Consider the following 22,190-nt stretch of genomic DNA (forward strand, 5'->3'; position numbering starts at 1 on the left):
TGTGCAGTTATTGTGTGTGAAGTCTTAGTATTCAGCAAAGAGCTGGAAAAGGAGCTCATCATACATTCTAATAATAGGAACCATAGACCAGCCAAGGCTCTGGTGCCAATGGGAAAAGGCTGTACCACCTACAGGTACCTCTTTGTTTTTCCCAGATCTGCTCTAGACAGATCAAAAATGAGAATGTGCAAGGAGGTCAGTCCTTCATAATCTACCGGCTCATGTCAACGCTATGCACAAGCTCCCTATCTTAAGTGGAACCTTAGCCTTACCTGTAAGCAGCTAGCTTCCTTCCTTGTCTATTCTTCCACTCCTGCCTGGCAACTTGCACACATTGACATAACACAGAGAAACACAGCCTGGCTTGTTTAATTGTTTCATTTTAATTTTTGCCTCTTTAAAAAATACAGATATTAAAACAAAATCTTAGGGTGGGGGTAGGAAGGCAGGAATAGGTCTTAACATTACAGAACAGAGAAAATTGGCACAGCTGTGGTCAGTGGCTTTCCAAACACAGGTCACTCTGATTGTGTACCATTGTGTCTTTCAGTCTCCAACACAGGAAGCTTCCCATCTGGGATAGCCCTGAGTACAAGGGATTTTTCCTGCCCTTGTATTTGATCTCGAAGGAACTTGATTTCTAGCCGTTGCATTTCAATGATTCTCTCAGTTTCTTCCTCTGGATTCAGCCGGAGGATACCTGGGCTGTGCTGCTTATCAGGAGAGGGAGCTGGAAGAAACAGAAAGTCACATTGTTTGGTGATAATTGGAGGAAATGCTTCTGGGAAACAACCTAGGAGAAGGGTGTCCAGAACTGTAACAGAAAAAAGGAGAATATGGATTGTCTCATATTTAGAATGTGAGGGCAGGCCATGGCTCAGTGGCAGAGCATCTGCTTAGCATACACAAGGTCCCAGATTCAATCCCTGCTCTCTCGTTACAAAAGAAAAAAGGACCAGGTAACAGGTGATGTGGAAAACCTTACCTGAGACCCTGGAGAGCTTCTGCCAGTCTGAGTAGAAAACACTGACATGGATGGACCAATGGTCTGATTCGGTATAAGACAGCTTCTTATGTCCAATGCCAGTTGAAGAACTTAAGGCTTATACATATTGTGCAGCTTTGCTCACAACCAATGGTTTTAATAGACAACTGCTACTGAATTGGATGCAGTGCAAGAATTGCCTGTCTTCTCCGCAGCTATTTCTAACCTCTGTAGAGTTTATTCCTGGAGTCACAGGACCCACATGTACCTATAGCTACCCAGGTCAGTGAGCAGCAGTGAAGAGGGGAAAGCAGGAGAAATTGCTCCCTTCTTTCTCTTCTATCAATGGAGCTCTGCTGACAGAAGAGACACAAAGAGCAATTTTGTGCCCCCCCACAAGGGCCATATATGTAAAGTGCTGTCAAGCCCCAATGTACTTATGGTAACCCCTGCTGGGGCTTTCAAGGCAAATGAGAAGCAGAGGTGCTGGTATAAGGCCTTCCTCAGCAGAGTCATCCAAGGGCCTTATACCAGCAGATAAAACAAAACTGGGGTATATGGTTAAGGAATAGTAGGAAGCAGGGGAAAAGTGGAAAATTAAAACAGCCTGGGAGCAAACCAAGCTGATTAGCCACTGCAGCACCAGTAATGGGCACTGGTTCACCCACTGACTTACTGCTGTAAACTGGCAGCAGTGCAAGAAGAGGCAATTGGGGAATTTACATCAGTGTTGCTGCTGAAGGATCTAAGCCAAATGACTCCTGTGGGGCTGGCAGAGCTATCAACGCTGCTTTCTTCTGGCCACCACAGCAAAAGGCCACTGGGAAATTTCCTTTAAATGACCAGTCTTCCCCTGATTGCAATTTCTGTCACAACAGGACTTCATATTGGTTCCTGCTTTATGTAAATTACCACCATGTATATCAATGACACAGTTTTATTCACTATATTGCACCATCACTGCAAATCTCTTGATGGTAAATGAACTCCATATATGTGATTCAAGAAGCATATTACCACTAGGATAATATAGCTGTCTTGCTACTAAAGCGGCTGAGTATTTGTATTAGTAAATAATCTGACTCTGGTGAGTTAGAATCAGCTGGATTTCGATTCTGTGGTTGAAATGCTTGTATATGCTTAACCTAGCACACGTTGACTAAATATGAGACATCATCTATTTCATGTCTCAGAAACTCTAAGGAAATAATTGGAGAGGGAGAAAGAGAAATATTTTCAATAAGCAAGCAAAGGAAAAGAAGAGATAAAGAACTACAGTAACCACCTGTGGATAGTCCTGGTAACTTCTTCCGTTTATTAAGAAGTCCTAGTGTTGACTGAAGATCATGGACTTGAGTGCGAGTAACCTTCAGCTCTCTCCGCAATTCATTGATTTCCTTAATGAGGCTTACATTTTCCTGTAGGATGAAGACATTAACACATCCTGAATATTTTTTTCCACAGCATTTCTACAGATGATGGCACAATGAGCAAAAATATGGTAATAAACAGTATTTACAAGGGGAAAGGCTAAATAAAGTGGATGAAGTAGAGTTTGAAGAAATGGAAGAACTGACCATGCCTGTTTGATCTCCACACCTACCATGCCTACAATAACATCTATTCCAACAATAAATAAAATGTTCAGGTTGGGGTTTCTGGATCTCCAGGGAAAGTACAGAAAGGAACTGTATGGAGCATATTGAACTTTCCCCTCCACAGTGGATTAGACGAGGCTGTCCTCTCTTCCTTCCTGTCCTCGTACCTGCATGATGCGCACATAGTCTGCGCGATGGATCTCACTTTCCTTTATCACCTTCTTCTTCAGTGTTGCCAGGTTGTGCTCAAGATGTTCTCGCTGCCGTGTGTATTCCTGATGCAGGTCTGTGTCGACACCCACAATTTCCACCTGGAGAAAAAATGGTTAGTGAACCCAAAGAAGACTGGAGGGGGAATTTCTGCAGAGGGAAGAATTCTCACTCACCATATCTGCCTTCTGAACATACTTCTCATAAATATTCCTGATGCTCTCCTTTAGCTTCTTGGGCTCCTGGATGAGGCCCACACAGTTGTGAAGATCCGTTTTAAATCGCTTGATAAGTGCTTCCATGTCTCTCTCCTACAGTCGGGAAGATGTTAAAGCTTGATTAATAAGAACACATTCTTGTTCTCCTGGTAGAGTCTTGTATATTGTCTGTAAGATATGTACCATACAAAAAGCACCCAGCGCATAGAGACAGTAGTAGATCTGGTCCTGGGTACTATTCCCAGCTCTCTCACTCTTAATGAACTAACACTGGGCCAATTCACATATGCGAATACATCAACTGATATCCTATCACTGGATGACAGCTCAATATGTGTGAATTGTCTTATTCTACCATGAAATGCAAACACTAGACTCAGTGGAACAAAAATCCAAGTTGAATTACAGAACTGTGAAAAAGAAAGGGATTTTTATACACACATGCACACCTATGTGTCTATATCTATATCCCTTTATATATATAAAACACACACCTTAACCCTGCAAAGGACCAAAAATAGCCTCTCTATTGCTAATGATAATAGGTATATTCATTTTTAAAATGTAAGACCACTTTGTTACTTCTAAAGTACAGCATAACCACCCCCAAATATACTCTATGAAAACAGTAAATTTGAAACAAATGCAAAACTGACTATTAATAGTTCTGGGATGTTATAAATGTTAATAGTAGACCTGGATTCAAACAATATTAGCCAAATGTCTAGACAGTAGGTGTATACAAATTGTATCCTTTTCATACCAATCTTTTTGGTGAAAAAATGTCCAAGTGTTTCACATTACTCAGAACTCTTGTAGCAACTAATATTGGCTTACACCACCACTGATTTTGTATCATGGTTAGTAACATGATCCCCACTTCTACATTCTCACCACTCTAACTAGACACACCTTCTGCATCTCTTTGTGCATCTCCTGGTCTGTGGCTCTCAACTTCAGCCGCAACTCTGCTATGTTAAGCTCTAACTGTGTGTTCTGCTTATAGAAACGTTCCAGTTCTCCCTCCATCTGTATAGATGCATGAGAAAAGATAAAATTGTAAAGAAGACACGTAATCTGATATGGCCTTCAAACAGATTGAGACTCAGAGCTGTTCACCTCCTGAATTTGCTCCTTCATGGCTTTGATATCATTCTCTCGTGGCTCTATTTGCTTCTTCAACTCCTTTATTTTGTAATCTAGTACAAATTTGAATTTTTCCAGCTCCTGGTTTTTTTTCTTCAGATCATAAATTCGCTTTTCCTGGGACAAACAAACAGGCATGTGAATGAGTAGTGGCGAAAGAGAAACAGAGACCTCGCATATCCTCATTCCTTATTATCAATAGGGGTAATGGAGGTAGAGAGAAGTGATTTGTGTGGAGCAATGGCATTTGGAGGAAGGAGGAACAGAATCTGAGATTAATATCTAGGGAATGCCAAACTCCAGCCCTTAGCCTGGAACGCAAGAATACAGAGGCCTTGTTTTCACAGCCAAAGTCTTTTCTGCCAATAAGAGATGTGGGCACCAAATCCAGTTGGGGATGAAGGGGTGGAACCAACAAGTAATGCAAATACAGAACAAATCTCCCAGAATTCTCACCTTGTCTTGAATTGTCTCATCTCTTTCTTGAATCTCTCTCTTCAGTCCCAGGATATCCTTTTCTAAGGCCTTAATGACTCCTTGCAGCTTCTGTTGTTCGGCCTTCAAGGCCTCAATGTCACTGCTGCGCTCCTCAATCTCTTTCTGGAGACTATTGAACTAGTGAGGTAAACATAGGGCATTTGCCAGGCTGGGACCAGTGAGCAAATATCTCATCCACCAATAACAATGGCCAAAAAGAACTAGAACTTCAACAAGCTGGGTTGCTTCATACCACTGAAGAGAGCTACTGCTCTAACAGATGGCCATATTACACCCAAAAGGTAAATGCTCAACCAATGCATTCAGTATTCACAAACTAGAATTGAAAATTGGGAGACAACCCAAAGTTGGAAACTGGGAGATACTTCAAAGCACAGACTGACTGAGAATGCAAGCGTGAAAGTTGAAAACCTGAGAGATACTCTCTGTTCTGTTCTCAAAGTGAGGTGGGTAGATCTAATTTTCAGAGCTTGTACATGATTTTTCTCAAAAATAATGAAAGGCAAGGAAAAAAGTATATTAAAAATTACTGGCATCCTGTAAAAATCAACACGTTCATAGACTGAATGCATAGGAGGGAAGAAAGTAAATTCTGGCTTGGATCTTGTGGAAAATTTCCACTAGCAGAAAGGTGGGGATTTGATCCAATGACTGCCCACTGTGACAGACCTTTGACTCCCCACTTGTGCTTTTCTTGGGCAGTTCCGTTTCCCAGGAACAGCATTTTGGGGACATTTTGGCCTGTAGTGGGAAGAGGATGTGGACAAGTTTTGCTCTGCTGACAGAAATCCCTTCCGTCAGTGGAGATTTTGCATGGGATCCAACACTCACAGAGGCATCACATGCTTCTAAATTGCTCTTGAAACTTTTAAACAGCGATAGGCAACTGTGGGAAGTGATCATTTGGCTGAAATCTGCTCACACTAAGACAAAATATAACTTTGGTTTTTTTCTTGGATGCTACATTTCTGCTGGCTTCTTAAGCGACAGCAGTGGCTAGAGGTGTCTTTACTGGTGACCCAGCTCTGATTGATTCTTTAAAATAGTGATGTGACTCCAGTCATCCATGTACTGGTAACCTCTTATACTAACTGCTATAATGTGTTCTACATAGGGCAGTCTTTGAAGATGGTTTGGAAGCGTCAACTATTGAAGAATGCTACAGCTCACCGCTTGCCAGATATGGGCTACAGGTAGCACATTGCCCTAATACTGGATTAACTGCAGCCGCTTCTATTTGCTTCAAGATCCAATTCAAAGTGCTGATATCTACCTTTAAAGCCTTACATGGTCTGAGACCAATATACCTGAGGGATTGTCTCCTCCCATGTGTATCTCCCCACTCGAAAGATGCTGGGAAGGCGCTGCATACAGCGTAGTAGTATCAGTGGAAGAGCATTTAGGTCCTTGCTAGCATTCTACAGTAATTGGAGATGGCTCTTCTTTACTGTTGTAACTTTACTGATATTTCTGTAGCAGTGTTTTTAGTATAAAATTTACTATAAAATAAAATAAAATCCCCCTTCTGTCTCTCTTCACACCTCCACCCCCTCCTTCTCTGTTACCTCTCTCTCTCTCTCTCTCTCTCTCTCTGTTTTATCTCCACTCTTTTTCCTTTCAGTGGTGGCAAGTCAGGGAGCTGTGCCATGGCAGGCCCAGTATTGGCAAAACCTGCTCTCAGCCCCCTGATGCAGCTTTGCTGCTGACTTTGGAAGCTGCCAGCATCTGGGACGGGCCCTAATCCTCCAGCAGCAGTGGCCCAGCTGATTTTATTCCTGTGGCTAGTCTGTTGGGAACGCCCACCATGAAATGGATCCCATGAGGCCTTGTATTGCTTGCCAAATTGGCAGCAGGGGATGCTGGGTGCCGTGATGTCTTCCTTGTGGATCTATCTCTGAAGTAAGTTTTAACCCCCATCTCCTCCTCCTCCCGTGATGAGAACAGTTCTTTGCACTTGCTCTTCTTTTGGGGTTTTTTTTTTGGTAATCTCTTGCTCTTTAGGTTTCAGATTTTTTTTCGCAAACCTGGGGAGTGCCACAAGTTGGCAGAACCATCTGGTTTGCAGACAAGTAGCCTAGATAGGCAGTTTAAGTATCCGCACATCATGGCCACTTGGCTATTAGATATATGATATTAAATATATGATAAACCAAGCATACCTTCTTTCTCATTATTCCTGTCTCCCCCTTCAGCCGTAGGTTAGATTCTCTTTCCTCCCGAAGCCGCCTCTCATATTTAATTTTAATGTCTTGAATTTCTCGATCTTCATCTTCTTCAATCTGTTTTTTAGTTTCCTCAAATTCCCGAAGCTGCTGTCTTGCATCATCCTGAGCCTGAATGGTAGAAGGGCATAAGAGAGAGGGTCTTTAATAATCTTGCTGCAAATCATGGTAAAGTACTCAGGATGGTCCCGGGGTGGCAAGACAAAGCAAGCTAGGTGATAGGTATCAAAGGAAGCAATATGGTGTCACAGTACTGACTTAATGACTGATGTCTTCGGAAAAAGAATCCAGTTCAAATAACTGAATGTGTTACCACAGTGCCAAGGCTTTTAACTGCTATCTGCAAGTCAGGAGACCAGGAAATTGATACTGGAGGATGCTCAGTACCAATCTGTAAAAGAAGCATGTGTGTATAGAAAGGTGATTGACAGCTGTACTGAGCCATTGAGAGCTAGTATGGTGTAATGATTAGTATGTGAGAAAAGGATTGTGTTCAAATCCCCACTCATTCATAAATCTTAGTGGGTGATCTTCGGCCAGTCTCTGCCTAATCTACTCACAGGGCCATTGAGAGGATAAAACAAAGGGAAGGACCTTCATACTCTGTCCTAAGCTCCTTGGAGGAAAGGTGGGATAAAAATGTGACAGAACTAGCTAGCTTATTATACCACTCCTGGGCAAAGAGGATGGAAAAATGAGAATATGGAGCTGCTGCTTACTGCAGAAAGGATTCATTAGCAAGATTGGACCAATACTTGTATATGCAGTGTTGTATGTGAAAAAATGTGATTGAAGTGATCAACTTTGTTCAGAAGCTTTATTTACACTTAGATCTCTATAACTGTAAAATTTGCTGGGTGATACTTTCTTCAACTGTTGCACTTCACACATGTCACTGCTGGCAAAGGATGACACTGATCTTAAAGCAGCTAACGGTGTCACTACATGATACATCCAACACATGCTGCTTCACAGGTGTGTGACGGGACTCCCAGTCAGATGTACATTAGGGGATTTCACCTTTAAAAGCGCTTCTTCACTCAGTGCTACGAGGGAGTGCTGCAGAGGACAGAAGGAGCTTTCAGTTTCCTTCCCACCCCTCTTTCTCCAGCTGAAAGGGAGGTGGAAGATGGACCTTTCATCTCCTGTGTCACAAAAGGCCAGAGAAAAGGAGCCAAAAGCTTGGCCCTACACTTAGAGCTCTATCAGAACTAGGCCAGCCTGCCCTGTCTGAAGGATTTCTAACCTGAAAGAGTGATTTGTAAGGAAATATGAAGAATTTTGATACTAAGGAAAGAAGGCCGAAGATCTGGGGTCCAAGTCATTACTAACTTCAAACAGCAGTGAGAATTCTATTTTTCCTGTTTGCTCATTACTTTATTATCAGAGATAGGAATTTCTAAGCACTGAAACAGACCTCCATTAGCTCATGAAAACTATATGTTCCAGCTAAAACTCGGTCTTTTGCAGACTCCTGGGCCCTAAGAGGACTCCTGTCATGATTTAAGCCCAATTTAAAAACAAAATACCTCCTCCAATAAGGTTGTTTTCTCAAGCAGCTTTGCTTCATAATATTCTGTCAGCTCTTCCAGTGCCTGGCTTTTGTTCTCTTCCATTTCATGTAGCTGCTTTTCATACTCTTCTTGCATTCGCTGGGATTTCATTTGCAACTCTTGGTACTTCTCATATTCTAGCAACAGCTTCTGGTTGTTGCCAGATTCTGACCCAAGGAGAAAAAGAGAAAGCATTAGAGTGGTAAGGTACATTGCCTTCTCCAGATACCATATTTAGCCTCCAAGAAGCAACAAAAGAGCATTCTTAACCACCCACCCCCCTCCAATCTGGTGGCATTCACCCCGTGAGACCTACATCACTTCACTCTCTCCCATATTTCTCACAGATCACTACTAGCTTGGAAGCTGCATTTGTGTGAGCCATGTATGTATGTTTATACAAGAATTCCCCATCTAATAGTTTTGGCTCTTTAGGGCTAAGCCATAAGTGTGGAAGAAGCTGCTCTCCCCCTCTGCAGGAATAATGTAGTGTAAGAGAATCCTATATAGACACTGATGCTATGGTTATGAAGACTGAATCATTTGTGAAGTCCCTCCAGTTAATCAAACCAATAGGACTGATAGACTGGAAAAAAAGGAAACTAAACCCTTGGTTCTGATTAGCTTGAAGGGATAGGATGCTTTGAAGAATCCCCACACCATGTCTGACTAACCAAGTGCTCTTCGCATCTTTCTTTACATTTTTCTTTATTAGGTCTTCCCATTCCTCTCAGTTTCACTGGCATATTTACAAGATAAAATTAATTAATTCCGTTTACAGCAAAGTGTTCCCAACATGGCTATTTAGATTCATATTATGCAGTGATATCTTTGGCACTACAGATGAAATATTCTTTACTCTGGAAGGCTGGCCTTTTAATTTGCTTTCTTTCCTCTTCTTTTACAATGAGGACCAAAGCCCTTTCTCACATCAGAGGCAGTGTTATTTATGGGTCTTCTAACCTAAGTCTTGCACTTCTCTTGACTGCTTCTCCATTAGTTCTGCAAGCTGATCCTGGTGCTGTACTTCCTGTTTTTCTTTCTCTGTTTTTAAAACCTGAAAAATACAGAGACTTGGATAATGACAGACTTGGACAGGCTAATTGAAAAGAGACGTAACAGCACTGAGCCTTGGTATTTGCCATTATCCCTTGCCTGGTTTTTGGTTTTCAGTGATTCCATTTCCTGGATGAATTTCTCAGTTAATTCCTTAATCTTTTCATTATAGTTCATGTCTTTGAGGCGTAGCTGGTACTCATTTTCCATCTTTAGTTCCTCTACACGAGTTTTCAATTCTAACATGATCTGAGTCTGCAGGGCAAGGAATTAAACGAGAGATAGTGAAAGAAGTCAGTGAATAAATATTCATTACTATATGAAATAAAAATGGACTTCTGTGGATACTGCTGTGTCAGGACTATCTTGTGGAACTGCATCACACATTACATTATGACAGGTACATAATGTAAACACTTTAATGTGGCAAACCAGCATGTGCATGTTTCTAAGCATCTGTATCAAACAGGTACACAAGGAGGCAAACATACTTTGCTGCTGTGTCACATGAAGCTTCTCTCAGTGACCTGAAGCAATATGGCTCAAGAGCTAAGCTTTATTTAATATATTTTATATTGCTTTCCCCAAAACTTCAAATTGGTTTCCAGACACAAAATTCCATACTCAATAAACTATTTAAACATCATCTGCCGCTAACATAACCAAATATAAAACCAACATTCAGCCAAAGGGCCTTCTAAAACAGATCACTTTTCATTTTTTCCTTAAAAATGAGGAACAGCCTTCATTTAGCTTGGCAGCCTGTTCCAAAGGGACAGAACTACCAGAGAAAACATTTTGGCTTGGGCTGAAGCTGCCTTCCCCTGTTTTAGAGAAAGAACTGAAAGCCAGCCTTGGTGAGAATATCACAGGATCTGCCCAGGCTCCTGTGGAAAAAGGCAGTCCTTTATTTCTGTCATGCCTGAATCCTGCACTCTCTGTTAGAGTAATGGTACTATCTATATGATGATCTAAACCACACTGAGACTAATTGACATTCAGCCATTTTCCACTTGAAGAATATTGTGCCGCTTCAAATGCATATGGGAGATACCCAAAGCAGTGCTCACGTTCTGTACTGACCTTCTCTTCCATGTCTGTTCTAGTGATCAGCACCTCATCAGAGTATGGCACATCTCTCTCCCTTTTCAGCCCCCTTCCTTCTTTGTCATAAATTTTCCAGATAATCAGACAACCATCCTCCGCAGATGTAAGAAGGAACTGGTCATCAAAAGTTACAGACATCTGGGAGAAAATAAAAAGAGTTATATTGAACTCTGAGACCTCTTATTTCAGGATTATTTATGAATATCACCATATAAACAGAATTTTAGACCAGGGACAGGTAACCCTTTTTTCCTGGCTGCCTGGCTGCACTGTCTACCTGTGAAAAAACTGTTGTGCCACTGTGCTGGCAAACAAAAGTGTGGCTTTTACTTATCATTCTTTGGCCATAACAAAAATATAAACTGCATGCCTGTTTTATATACTGGGACATTTGCTCTGCTTGAAGAATCAGTGCATGTTTCTCTAGGAACCTGGATCTCAGAGATAGAACAAACTTGAAAAATGTTTCCAATTATCTAAGTGACCCATGTGTCTGTGAATGCTGATTTCCAATCTTCCCTCCACTAAAGAAATTTTAACACTGTGACTGCTGTCGCCTGCCTAGTGCTAGAAGCAGAGGCTCCATACTGGAATCTGGGCTTGGAAGTTTTGCCTGATTCTATACTGAGGCTATACTGTAGGAGTAAAAGCTACAGCCCTGTCAGGGAAATCTGCAGTCATATTTATTTGAGGCAAACAGCACAGCCCTTTTTAATATTTATTCTGTATCTTTGAAGGCTGCCTCCCCCAAAAGTCTGAAAAGACTGAAAATGCATCTCCAACAGGCAGGCTTTGGAGGAGGGGTATATATTCTAGTGCTTCAGTGACATTTGGCTTTAGGCTGCCACATCAGGAACAAGAGCTTACCTTAAAATTGGCCATGAAGGCAGCAGCCTTGGAAAGTTTCAGTGTGTTTATGTAATTTAGAAATGAAGAAGTGTTCTTGAAGTCTATCATCCAGCAAAATGGAAGCTCTGGAAAAGGTCAGATTTCCTGGTATTGCTCAGATAGCTAATGCTATCTGTCCCCTGGATCTTTGAGTGAGTTGTATCCATAGGACTACAGAACTTGCAATGAATGCTGCCGAGACCTTTCATTGATGGCTGATTATAGTTTTCAATATGACCATGCTGTTTTTGCAGGAAAACAGAACTGCCCATTCACTCTGAGTAGCTTGATAAAAAGAAGGGGTGATTGGATCCTTAGAGAGGACCAGCCTGAATGATACTTGAGCTTTGGCATTATCTGTCTGTCCCTCTCCTGACTGCATGGCTGCTGTTGCCTTGTTGAGGAGAGGGAGAAAATCCCCCACATAGGAGATGTGGTCAGGGAACTGTTGTTCATGTCCTGGTCACTTCCTCCTCTGAGGGACCTTTCTTTCTCTGTGATAACAGAGTTGAGTCAGTTGCCTGGTACAGTGTACCAGAATACAGAAAAATGTTTTTATCCACCCCCACCCTATCAACAGAGGAGATAGTTGGAGAATTAGGTTGCTGCTATTGGGAGAAGCTGTGGACTGGGAGATCCAGGAAAAAACTCTGCACATCTGAGCAGAACTAGAACTGATAGGGCCTCCTCCCACCAGAATGGACAAAAATTCTCAACTTTTTCTGACAAGGCCCTACTTGCAGAGCAAGTGGGTAGAGTCACCTACTCAGGATGCAGTCCTCCACTGATGGAGAGCTTGCATGAATGCGCTCAGGTTAAATGAGCTCAAATGATGCACTCAGGTTAAATGAGCTTAAATGATGGGCAGGGGCAAGGGGTAGAGACCATCTGGATGGAATTTGCTGCTACAGAAATCTATAGTGTCTGGTGTCTACCAATTCCCATTAGGTTCCTTTGATATATGACAAGTATGTACTCCTTTGGTATGACTGAATGCCCAACTGTGGCTCAACTAGCAATATCAGTTGTGCATCTCTGCATAAGCAAATGCTGTAGGCTGAGAAAAAGAAGAGATACCCAAAGGCCAGGGCAGTCCACATGAGGCTGATGGAAGTATATTTAGTCTTTACCTTTGTGACTGGACCATGATGGGCTGGATACTCATTGAATTCCTTCTGCACAGGCAGTGGATATTTCATGGATCGGATGGCCCCTGAGGCGGTTCCGGTGAACACCATGCGGCCAGAATGGGATACCACTATGCAAGTGTAGGCAACATCAAAAGTAGGAACTTCCCGCAAGATCTGAAAAGACAAGAGGCACACCAGGTTCTACAATGCTGTTTGATTCCATATTAGCAAGCTACAGTGCAAAGATTTAGCTGTAGACTGGAAAATAACCGTACTGTCACAGAGAAGGAAAAGAAAAACGTAAATGTAACCAACAATATGTAGAACAGACAAGCAACCCCAAACACTGACAGTTACAGCTCCAGCACTGACTTCATGTGAGGAATAACATATAATCTTGGCAGCTCCATGGGAGTAGGAGCTCACCGAGGAATCACAAATCTCTTTGATAGAGTGGTCAGATCCAACAGCAAAGATTATTTTTGCATCAGGTGATATTGCCACTCCACTGTAGCTACAGGACTTGAGCACACACTCAGATTCCCTCTTGCCATTCTGGAGGTTCCATTCATATACTGCCCCATCTGTGCCACAGGAGATCAACTTATAGTCGTCTGTGCTCCACACGACTGAGCGCACCTAGGGAAATAATGAGGATATACATGATGCCCAAGCACTAAACCTTTAATCACAAGAGGTTCAGTTTGTTCCTTTTAAATAATGGATTTAATAGTATAGTATAGTATTGGAGTGGGTAACTCCAAAATAGGATACAACTCCTTCTGCCCCTGGATGTTTTGCTCTTTTGAGCAATTAAAATTACTATTCTACTTGTGTCCTCCATGCGTCAGGCATCTTGTCTATTTTGGCTATGTGTTACTCTATTATTTCATGTCCCTTTCCAAGGCTGTTCTGTTCTAGGCTTCCTTCTGTTCACCAGCTCCCCTTGGTTCCCTTAAAAGCACTCAGCAGCCAGAGGGAGCCAAGTGTGCTAGTGGCAGTGAGAGGGAAGCAGTCAGAAGGAGCTGGCAGCGGCAACCAGCTGCTTGTCCCTTTCGCTGCTGCCAGCGCGTTCAGCTCCCTCTGGCTGTGGAGTTCTTTTAGGGGAACAAGGGGAGCTGGTGGCAGTGAGAGGGAGAAGAGGGATTCTCTCCCTCTTCTCCCTGGCAGAGGTTTTTTCTCACTACACTTCCCATGGAACCTTGTGGGAAACCAACTTGTGTCCTCCATGCATCAGGCATCTTGTCTGTTTTGGCTCACAGTTGAATAGCCTTGTGTAGATTAGAAGAGCCATCTAACTTATATCACTATATACAATGTATTAAGGCCCAGGTGCAGAGAGTGTCTGAGAATGGCAGGAATGTCTAACTTCATAGATGCTAACAATATTATTCAAGATGGTAGAGGGCCAAAAGATATTCAGATGTACAAGAAACTTGTAATCACTAACTTTACAAAGAGTTTGTCAAGGTAAGAAGTAGTAAGAATGAATTAACTATTGTTATATGATTTAAGATGTTTCAAATATGGATAACCTTGTTTGGTGTATGAAGTCATAAGATAATAAGCTAGACAAGAATTTAAGTATTTGAAATGGGATAGACAGCTATTGTAAGACATATAGCAGACATCTATTGAAACCCTATAAATATGGCAGGCTAAACTGATCAAGAGCTTCTTCTAGTAGAGGCTTCTAGTAAAAGCAGAGATTCCATAATTGGATTACTTGGGTACAATACCTGGTAATGAACCTAGAAAATTATCTGTGGTGTACCTCTTGCCAGGACTTAAATGATTTGATATAGAAAAGCTAACTAGATGCTCAAGGCTTCTTAAGTGCACTTATATATCTAAGTGAGGTCTGACCAGAGTCATTCAGGACATCAGCATTAAATAAACATAAAGAGTAGCAATCTTTGTCATTACAGACATGATACAGTCAAAATTAAGTCCTTTTAAGCCTCTTTATTTCAGCAGAAGAGATTTAAGCCTATGCTTAACACTCCAATTGAAACCCAAAGCTCTTAGAAGTAGTTTGTTATGATTGTAGTGTGCTCTGTGTTTCTTGGAATGAAAGGTATTATAAAATGGAGAAATCTGATTAACTGGTTCTTGTTTGTGAAAAGTAAATCAATATGCATTTTTTTTACTAACAGAGATCTATGGACCTTGGAATACTTTCTGATGTAATGAGGGCAGGCTGTTCACTCCCATTCTTTAATTTCTAATAAAAAAAGAATGCCAGAGTTTAAAAACCAGCATCTTGTGAGATCTTGCTCTTTTGGAATTTCAGATGCATTCTATTTAACATATATTATTATTTTTATTATAGGTGACATTCACTAACCTTCCCATTGTGTCCTTTCAAGTTAATGATATTCTCAAAACTTGTGGATGAGTAAATGTGAATCACGTTTCCATTTACTGCTGCAAAGAAGTGACCCCCATTACTGAAAACACACTGCAGAGAGAAGCAAGAACCAATAAGAAACAAGGAATATGCATGTAAAGACAGTATCTTTGTGAAAGTACAGAATAATTTGGAGATCATTTAGAAAGCAACCTCCAAGTGTCCACATTCATATACCTTCCCTGTACCTAGATGTATGTTACCAATCACAAAATGCTCTTTTCCCTCCCTGCTGCTGGCATTTTCATGTTCACAATCCATGCTCCTCCTTTCCTTCTTGAGTCCCCCATTCATGCTACCCCATTAGTCTCACCTCTCTGCACCCTCGTATGGTAAAGTCCTTAAAAGTCCGGATGTCATCAATTAACAGATTCATAAGTCGGAGTTTGTCAGCAAAGCCAACCAAAACATACAGGCCACTAGGGTGAAGGGAGAGTGCATATGCCTCCTCTTGGTACTCCTTGTACAGATCCAGTGAGCTGCAGCAAGAACAGGGATGACAGTTAATGCACAGCCCAGCCTTCTCCCTAGCAAAGTTGTAGTTAGTGGTATTCTCTGCAAAATGCTGATTAGGCTAGGATGTTTATGTAAGAACATTTCAATCATCACTTCTAATGGGTCAGACAGAGTTAAGCAGTTTCCAGCTGCTCTGTTTTAATATATGTTTATATCCCTTGAGAATTATCCTGATACCACATAAGGAATAAAGGTCATCAGGTTGGATCCAAACCCTTTTTTTCATTAATATAAAACACTTCTATGAGCAGAACAGAGAGGAACAATTTCTAATGATTACCTTCCATGCTGATCCTGAGGACTCCCTGTTCTCAGGAGCAGCATTTCAAAGAGCTCAACAGGAAGGCATTTGCAAAGCTTCATTGATGGCACTTTGGATCCCACCAATAGTTTTTCCCTATACAGCTATTTTCTCAGTTGTCCTGGGATATTATTAACAGCTGGTTGATTTCTCTTATTGCTTCAGTGTCTACTTAGGTTGTTGTAGCACATGAGAGATCTATGATGGAATATAATTCCACATTTAGGTTTCCCCTGCTGTCTTATATGGTGGATTTCCATGCAGTGGGAAAAATGGTTTGGAGCTAAACACCTGTAAAAAGAAGAGAGGGATCTTTGCTGATACCTTCCCTCTTCCAGATGCAGATGTGTCTCCCCACTGAAAAAATCACTCTTAAGGTTGAGGGGACACTTGGTAATGATACGAGATATGGAACAGCAGGGTGCACTGGTGGCAGGAATTGCTGGAAAGGACTCCAATTGAGCAAACTGTTGTTTCCCATTGATTTATATAAAATATAATCATAACTTAAAATAATTGTTTCATTTGAAAGCCAGCATGATGCAGTGATTAGCATTTTGGACTAGGATCTGGGAGACCATGGTTCAAATCCCCTGCCATAGAAGCTTGCTGGTTGACTTTGGGCCAGTTACACACTCTCAGCTTAACTCACCTCACAGTTAGCTGTGAGGATACAATGCAGGGGAGGAGAATGAAGTAAGCACCTTTGGGCTCCCACTGGGGAGAAAGGCAAGGTGTAAATGAAATACATCAATAAATACTATTTTTTCCTAAGCAGAACCAGTTAAAGTACTTTGCTCCTATAGAAACATATTTAAAGAAACAATGTTTTCTAAAGATGATATCATAAAAATAAGGTCAATAGCATTTAAGTCTTGCGATTTCAAATACATGCATTTCCCCAGGAGTAGAATCATTACTAACAGTTATGCAACATATGCAGTATTCATGTGACCTACTGCAGATTCCTCTCTGAACCTTGTCTGTTGACCCATTATAAATATATTTGAATCTTTACTATTGGCCAATAGACAGACAGGCTTATTTCTAATATAACCATTATCTCTTAGTAGCATTCTATGTTCTAAGCAAGCAGAAACATTGTCTCTATAGGGAACTGGGGCCATATGTGTACTAATCAAAAGAAGTGCAGCAGAATATGGCTTCTTACTTGTTTTCATAGTTCCAGATGCGGACAGATTTATCCAATGAACATGTAGCAACAAGGGGCTTGCGGATGCAGGTGTCCAAGCCAGTAATAGAAGAAGAATGTAATGGGCAATTCAGATATTCAAAGTGAGCTGTTTCCCCCTAGCGAAATATCATTAAAAATGTCAGCTAAAAATAGTATTATATGAATACTTGCTGCTGTTGCTTATTTTTCTTTCAACACTGTTAAATGTTGCCTAGCTGAGTAGATAATTTGATGCCACTGGCTTGTTGCTGCCAGGTTGGGGGGGAGGGGTTTGGTATCAGTTATTTGAATTTCTACATGCATAAGAACTCCTATCACTGTTTGAAGATCTGTGGGCAGAATAAACTCACCCTACTCATTTCAGCTGAGGTCATGGAAAGCATATAGATCTGATTCTTATTTGTGCTGATGAGGAGTGTCTCCTCTGTAGGGCTGAAGGCAATACATACAACCTCCTGCTTGTCTGATTGGTTTGGGTCACTGCTGCACTGGTCCTGTGGAATCTATGCAGTAAATCAGACTAGTTAGACTACTGTCCTGCAAACATACTTTTCAAGTACAGAAGAACAATAAATATATCTCCATAGCCAATAGCAGTAAGATAACCTTAATGATGTTCATTTAATCTCTAAACCCCACTTTTTTAATACATTTGACCACCTTTATATTTTACAAATCAGTAAAACAGCCTCAACCTTGTAAAAGTTTTCTGTTCAACAGAAATTAAGTAGAAGATTTCTAAACAGCTTGATGTAAGAAGATTGCTAGAGATATAGCTCAGCTCTTCTGGAACTGTGCAGGAACTTGAATACGTACACACCATGGCATCTTCCAGTCTCAGCCTCTCCTTGCAAATAGGCTTAAGCATCTACTCCACTCTGGTCTGTTAGCCAGGGAGTGTCATACTAGTTGTCAAACATACTATTCCTATCTCTGACACCCCCTACCTACCCGTATTTCTCGGCTCTCTCTATAACCTTCCTTTTCTTCTGACTTCTCAAACAACAGAACAATCCCTGGGCCAGCTGAGCAAGCAAAGCCTTTGGAATATGTAGCAACAGCAGAAATTCGGGGTAGAGATGCCTGCTGCTGTGTTTCAGGTTCAAAAATTAGATCACTGGAGACTTCAGGGGAACTGGTAGCAGGAAATTCAATGAGGCTTTTAAAAAAGAGAAGAAAATCAGTCCATCAGTAGCAACTACAGAAAACAGCAATTCCAAATGTCAATCATGTAATGTGTAAAATGAATTATTTTTCATTTTAAATTTGAGTATGAATTGCAGTGGAGCCATGTAGGCCTTGTATTAATGCAAAGTTCTTGTCAATTATTTGTGCCTGAAGGTTGCAATTCTATGTATACTTTTACTAGGAAGTATTTATTTTATTTTTTATTATTTCGATTTATAAACCGCCCATCCTCAGGGGCTCTGGGCGGTGAATCCTGATGAACTCAATGGAACATGCTTTTGAGTAAACATATATAAATATTGGACTTAAATCTAGTGTTCCCCTGTAAGCCATCAACAACTCAATCGTAAATATGCTATTTGGAAGAATATACACTAATAACACTCGGCATACATATTTCTAATTTTTTTTACAATTTTAAGCCACTCCTCCTTTAACAACCTTGTGGATAAAGTGTATTGTTACTGTCTCCACTTTACAGTAGAACCAAGGACTTCCAAGATCATAGTAAAGACATGTTTGGGATATGGTGTCCAAGACTTCTAGATCTTTGTTCAACAAGTTAAATATTTCTCTATACTGTCTTATCTGTGGATGATGTTGATTGTTCCAGAGTAAGTGGTTTGAAGACTGCCTCACCTATCTGATTCTTGTGCTGGTTCCTCCACCTCCACGTGAATGGGTACCTCTTTGCGCTCAATACTGGTCTCCCAACGTAGATCCCCAGAATCAAATAAGTAAAGCTTGCCTGTGTCAGTGCCCACAATCACCTTCTCTTCAGAGAGCCAAGCATGGGAGAGGTAGTTCTGGGGCTCCCCTCGCAGAAAGTTGGTCTGTTTTAAGGTTCCCTCTGTGTATCTGAAAAGTTTAAAAATTCCATTTCCTGTAACACAGACTTGGGTGTTATCCTGTGGATTGAAGCTCACCTGGAAAACAACAAACAAATGGTCACCTGAAAAGCATTATGTGCAACTATCAGTAAATTAAAACTATAGGTTGTCACACACTGTTACAATAGAAAAATGTAAATGTATAGCATGGAATAAAAATAAAAGCATTTAAGAAGTGTTATCCATGACAATATACATCAATCAATTATACATACATGCACATATATACACCAAATGTTCTGAGTAGCCATATGAACGTATCCATTTGTTTTTTGGCCTGCAGAAACAAATCTTTTCCTGGTTAGGTGCCTCCTGCCCAAAATTAGTCAAACACAAAAAATAACCCCTAATTCTGTGCTGTTCACAATGGTTCCCCTGCTCAAATGGGTTTATATAGTTTGAACAAGGCCAAAAAGAGGGGGGGAAACCTATGGGAACAATATTAAGAAGGCCTACTCAGAAGTCCCATTTTTGCAGTGATGCTTAATCCCAAGAAAGTGTTTTTAAGATTACAGCCTATATCTAAGACTATAATGCGATAATAGATGTAATACAGTTTTTCACCTAGATTAATATTATAAATGCCCATTCTCTATAAGATTGTATCTTATGTATTTACGAGGCAAAGTGAACACATCTGAAGTTGTCTTATAGCAACACAGAATGTTGGTTTATCTTGTACAACACCACCTGCTCTGACTGGCAGTGGCTCTTTCAGGCACAGTTTGCCCCCCATTCTTTAAACGTGACACATTGAGGGTTGAACCTGGGATTTTCTGTATGCAAACAACGGCAAAGAGCAATGGGCAGAGTGATAACCACCAGTGATAACCACCAGAGGAACCGCAATCCTGTATCTGTAATACTTGTACACCACCAATTCATGAAATTTCTAAGCCTTATGTGAAAATATCATGTACTATGTATGAATAAGGTGTTGGAAATAGCAATGTCTGGTGTACAACAGCAGCAAGAAGGAAGAAGAGCCTTCCATGCAGGGGGCAGCAAGGATCACTTAGTTAGAACAGTGAGAGCAGCACTTCTCTTGTTTCCTGGGGGTCATTTCCTTGTCTTTTCTCCTATTGGGCTAAACAGGGCAATATCCTGCTTCTTCTCTCTCCTGCCACACTTCTTCTCTCTCTCTGCAAGATGTAGTCAGATAGCAAGGAATGTCTCTCTCCTCTTTACTCTCAAGCAGGGCTTTTTTTCTGGGAAAAGAGGTGGTGGAACTCAGTGGGTTGCCCTCAGAAAAAATGGTCACATGGCTGGTGGTGCCGAGCGGCGCAGACGGCAATCTAAACTCCCCTCTGTCTGGAGATCAGGGGGCAGGGCCACCAGCCACGTGACCATTTTCAAGAGGTTCTGGAACTCCGTTCCCCCGTGTTCCCCCTGAAAAAAAGCCCTGCTCTCAAGTATGTAATTTCCTCAAATAAAACTTTTTGCCTCTTTAATCAGCACAGCGTAATTCCGCTGCATTATTTGCACTCATCCATCATAAGGAACCTGGGATTTCACCCTAAACATGCTGGTGTGGCAGGTTCTTTCCCTGGGGACCCTCAGTGGTGGGGGTACTACTTTTCTACATGAAATGATGAATGATAGAGATAATTATTTTCATTATGTACTTGTATGTAAGTATGTAAATGTACCCAAGGAGATACGTCTATCATGGGAAAGTGATTCTTCTCTCCCATCTTACCTGATATAGAGGATTGTTCTGAATATCAGCTTTGACAATTGCCATTAATCTTTGCTTTTCCCACATCCAATATGCAAGGTTTGAATCAGGAGGTCCTGTCTGTGCCACTAAATACTTGGAATCAGGGGAAAACCCCAGACTAACAAATTCCTGAACAGAAAAATCAAAAGTATTCAGGACTTTTCGTTTCTTGCATGGGACAGATGACAATTCATAGATTGTGATAGCCGGTCTATCCTGTACTGTCTCTGAAATGGCCAGGTATCGTCGGTTTGGGCTAATAGCCAGTGCCAGCATTCCCTGGCTCTTTTCTGAACCTATAAAGTACAAAGAAAAAGCTTTAGTTACCCTAAAGCAACATTTTTTTAATGAGCAGGGACCAGAGTGGCAATAAATTCTAATTATGCCATGAGCAATAATTCAGAAAATCCAAATCCCACTAATTTCCCTTTTACAAAGAAACTTGAGGAGAGGGAATATGTTTTTCAGCCACTAATGAGTTGCATACACAAAAATTAAAATTGTATTTGGAAAGTATTAAGAAATGTAAACGTTAGGTTTCTTACAGTGCAATCCTAACCAGATAGTTTTAGGTGGATAGCTGTGTTGATTTCAATAACTCTGTTTAGGATTGCACTGCTACTTGCTGCCCCCCCTCCAGTTTCCACTTTTGATGTGTTATGTATGTGTCCTGAATCCAGCTCCTCCACACACCTTAACCTTGTACTAAATAATTTGCATGACTAACTTTTGAGTAATATTTAATATACAAATCCTACAATTGAAAAGACAGCAGCCAAACATGTAGGACCAAGTTGCATATTTATGAGGGTGACAACTGTATGTAGCCAGAGGCACCCTTTCAGATTTTGAGGCTGGGGAAATACGTGAGAAGCTGCATTTCCTGTCTTCGCCTCCTAAATAAATTGTCAACCCTAACAGTAACCCTGAGGAATAAAGGAAATGGGACAGCGAAGGAGGAAGCTCATTTACCTGGGATGAACTTCTGCCATTTCTGCTCTATGTGATACTTCACACAGCTATTCCCCGAAGGGTATACTATTATCTGTTCGTCAAAGAAACAAATATTATTTGCCACACGAGACTGGAACCCAAAGATGTGGAGAGCTTGTGCTACAATCACCGACATGACGCTTGAGATTCAGCAACATGTGCTGGAAGAGAGAGACAAACGTTAAAAAGTTCCCGTTGCACGCTCGTCTCCCACAGCAGCCTCCCAGATTCCTCGACCCTCCCACAATCTTTCCCCGTCGATGCTGTTTTCATTCCCACGTCCTGGTCTCCTAGAGGTACCCGAGCTTCTTCCCCCAGGCTCCAGCTGGCAGTCTCGGCCTCACTCGCTAAAATGATTCCCGATTC

General features: G+C 41.3%; 1 protein-coding gene across 1 annotated transcript; it reads right to left on the bottom strand.

Moving 5' to 3' along the window:
• Nucleotides 1-364: 364 nt before the first annotated feature.
• Nucleotides 365-22,186, bottom strand: CFAP57 (cilia and flagella associated protein 57). The gene is made up of 23 exons (XM_054980581.1): nucleotides 22,125-22,186; nucleotides 21,804-21,985; nucleotides 20,811-21,127; nucleotides 18,861-19,147; nucleotides 17,985-18,192; nucleotides 17,384-17,536; nucleotides 17,010-17,149; nucleotides 15,335-15,500; nucleotides 14,959-15,072; nucleotides 13,038-13,250; nucleotides 12,612-12,785; nucleotides 10,570-10,731; nucleotides 9,586-9,741; nucleotides 9,394-9,487; nucleotides 8,407-8,597; nucleotides 6,815-6,988; nucleotides 4,614-4,772; nucleotides 4,131-4,274; nucleotides 3,924-4,040; nucleotides 2,970-3,104; nucleotides 2,751-2,894; nucleotides 2,271-2,403; nucleotides 365-730 (listed from the first exon to the last, which is right to left on the bottom strand). The coding sequence occupies exons 2-23, from the start codon at nucleotides 21,958-21,960 to the stop codon at nucleotides 519-521; spliced, it is 3,750 nt and encodes a 1,249-aa protein (XP_054836556.1). The 5' UTR covers nucleotides 21,961-21,985; nucleotides 22,125-22,186; the 3' UTR covers nucleotides 365-518.
• Nucleotides 22,187-22,190: the final 4 nt, after the last annotated feature.

This window comes from Eublepharis macularius, chromosome 5, assembly GCF_028583425.1.
Source record: "Eublepharis macularius isolate TG4126 chromosome 5, MPM_Emac_v1.0, whole genome shotgun sequence".
In the NCBI taxonomy this organism is placed as follows: Eukaryota; Metazoa; Chordata; class Lepidosauria; order Squamata; family Eublepharidae; genus Eublepharis; species Eublepharis macularius.

Excerpts from the sequence above, each read along its gene's own strand:
- CFAP57 (XM_054980581.1), bottom strand. The coding sequence starts at position 21,960 with ATGTCGGTGATTGTAGCACAAGCTCTCCACATCTTTGGGTTCCAGTCT. Across the intron at positions 15,073-15,334 it reads CCATACGAGGGTGCAGAGAG|TGTGTTTTCAGTAATGGGGG; the intron begins GTGAGACTAATG and ends TTCTCTCTGCAG. Across the intron at positions 2,404-2,750 it reads ACTATGTGCGCATCATGCAG|GAAAATGTAAGCCTCATTAA; the intron begins GTACGAGGACAG and ends TTCATCCTACAG.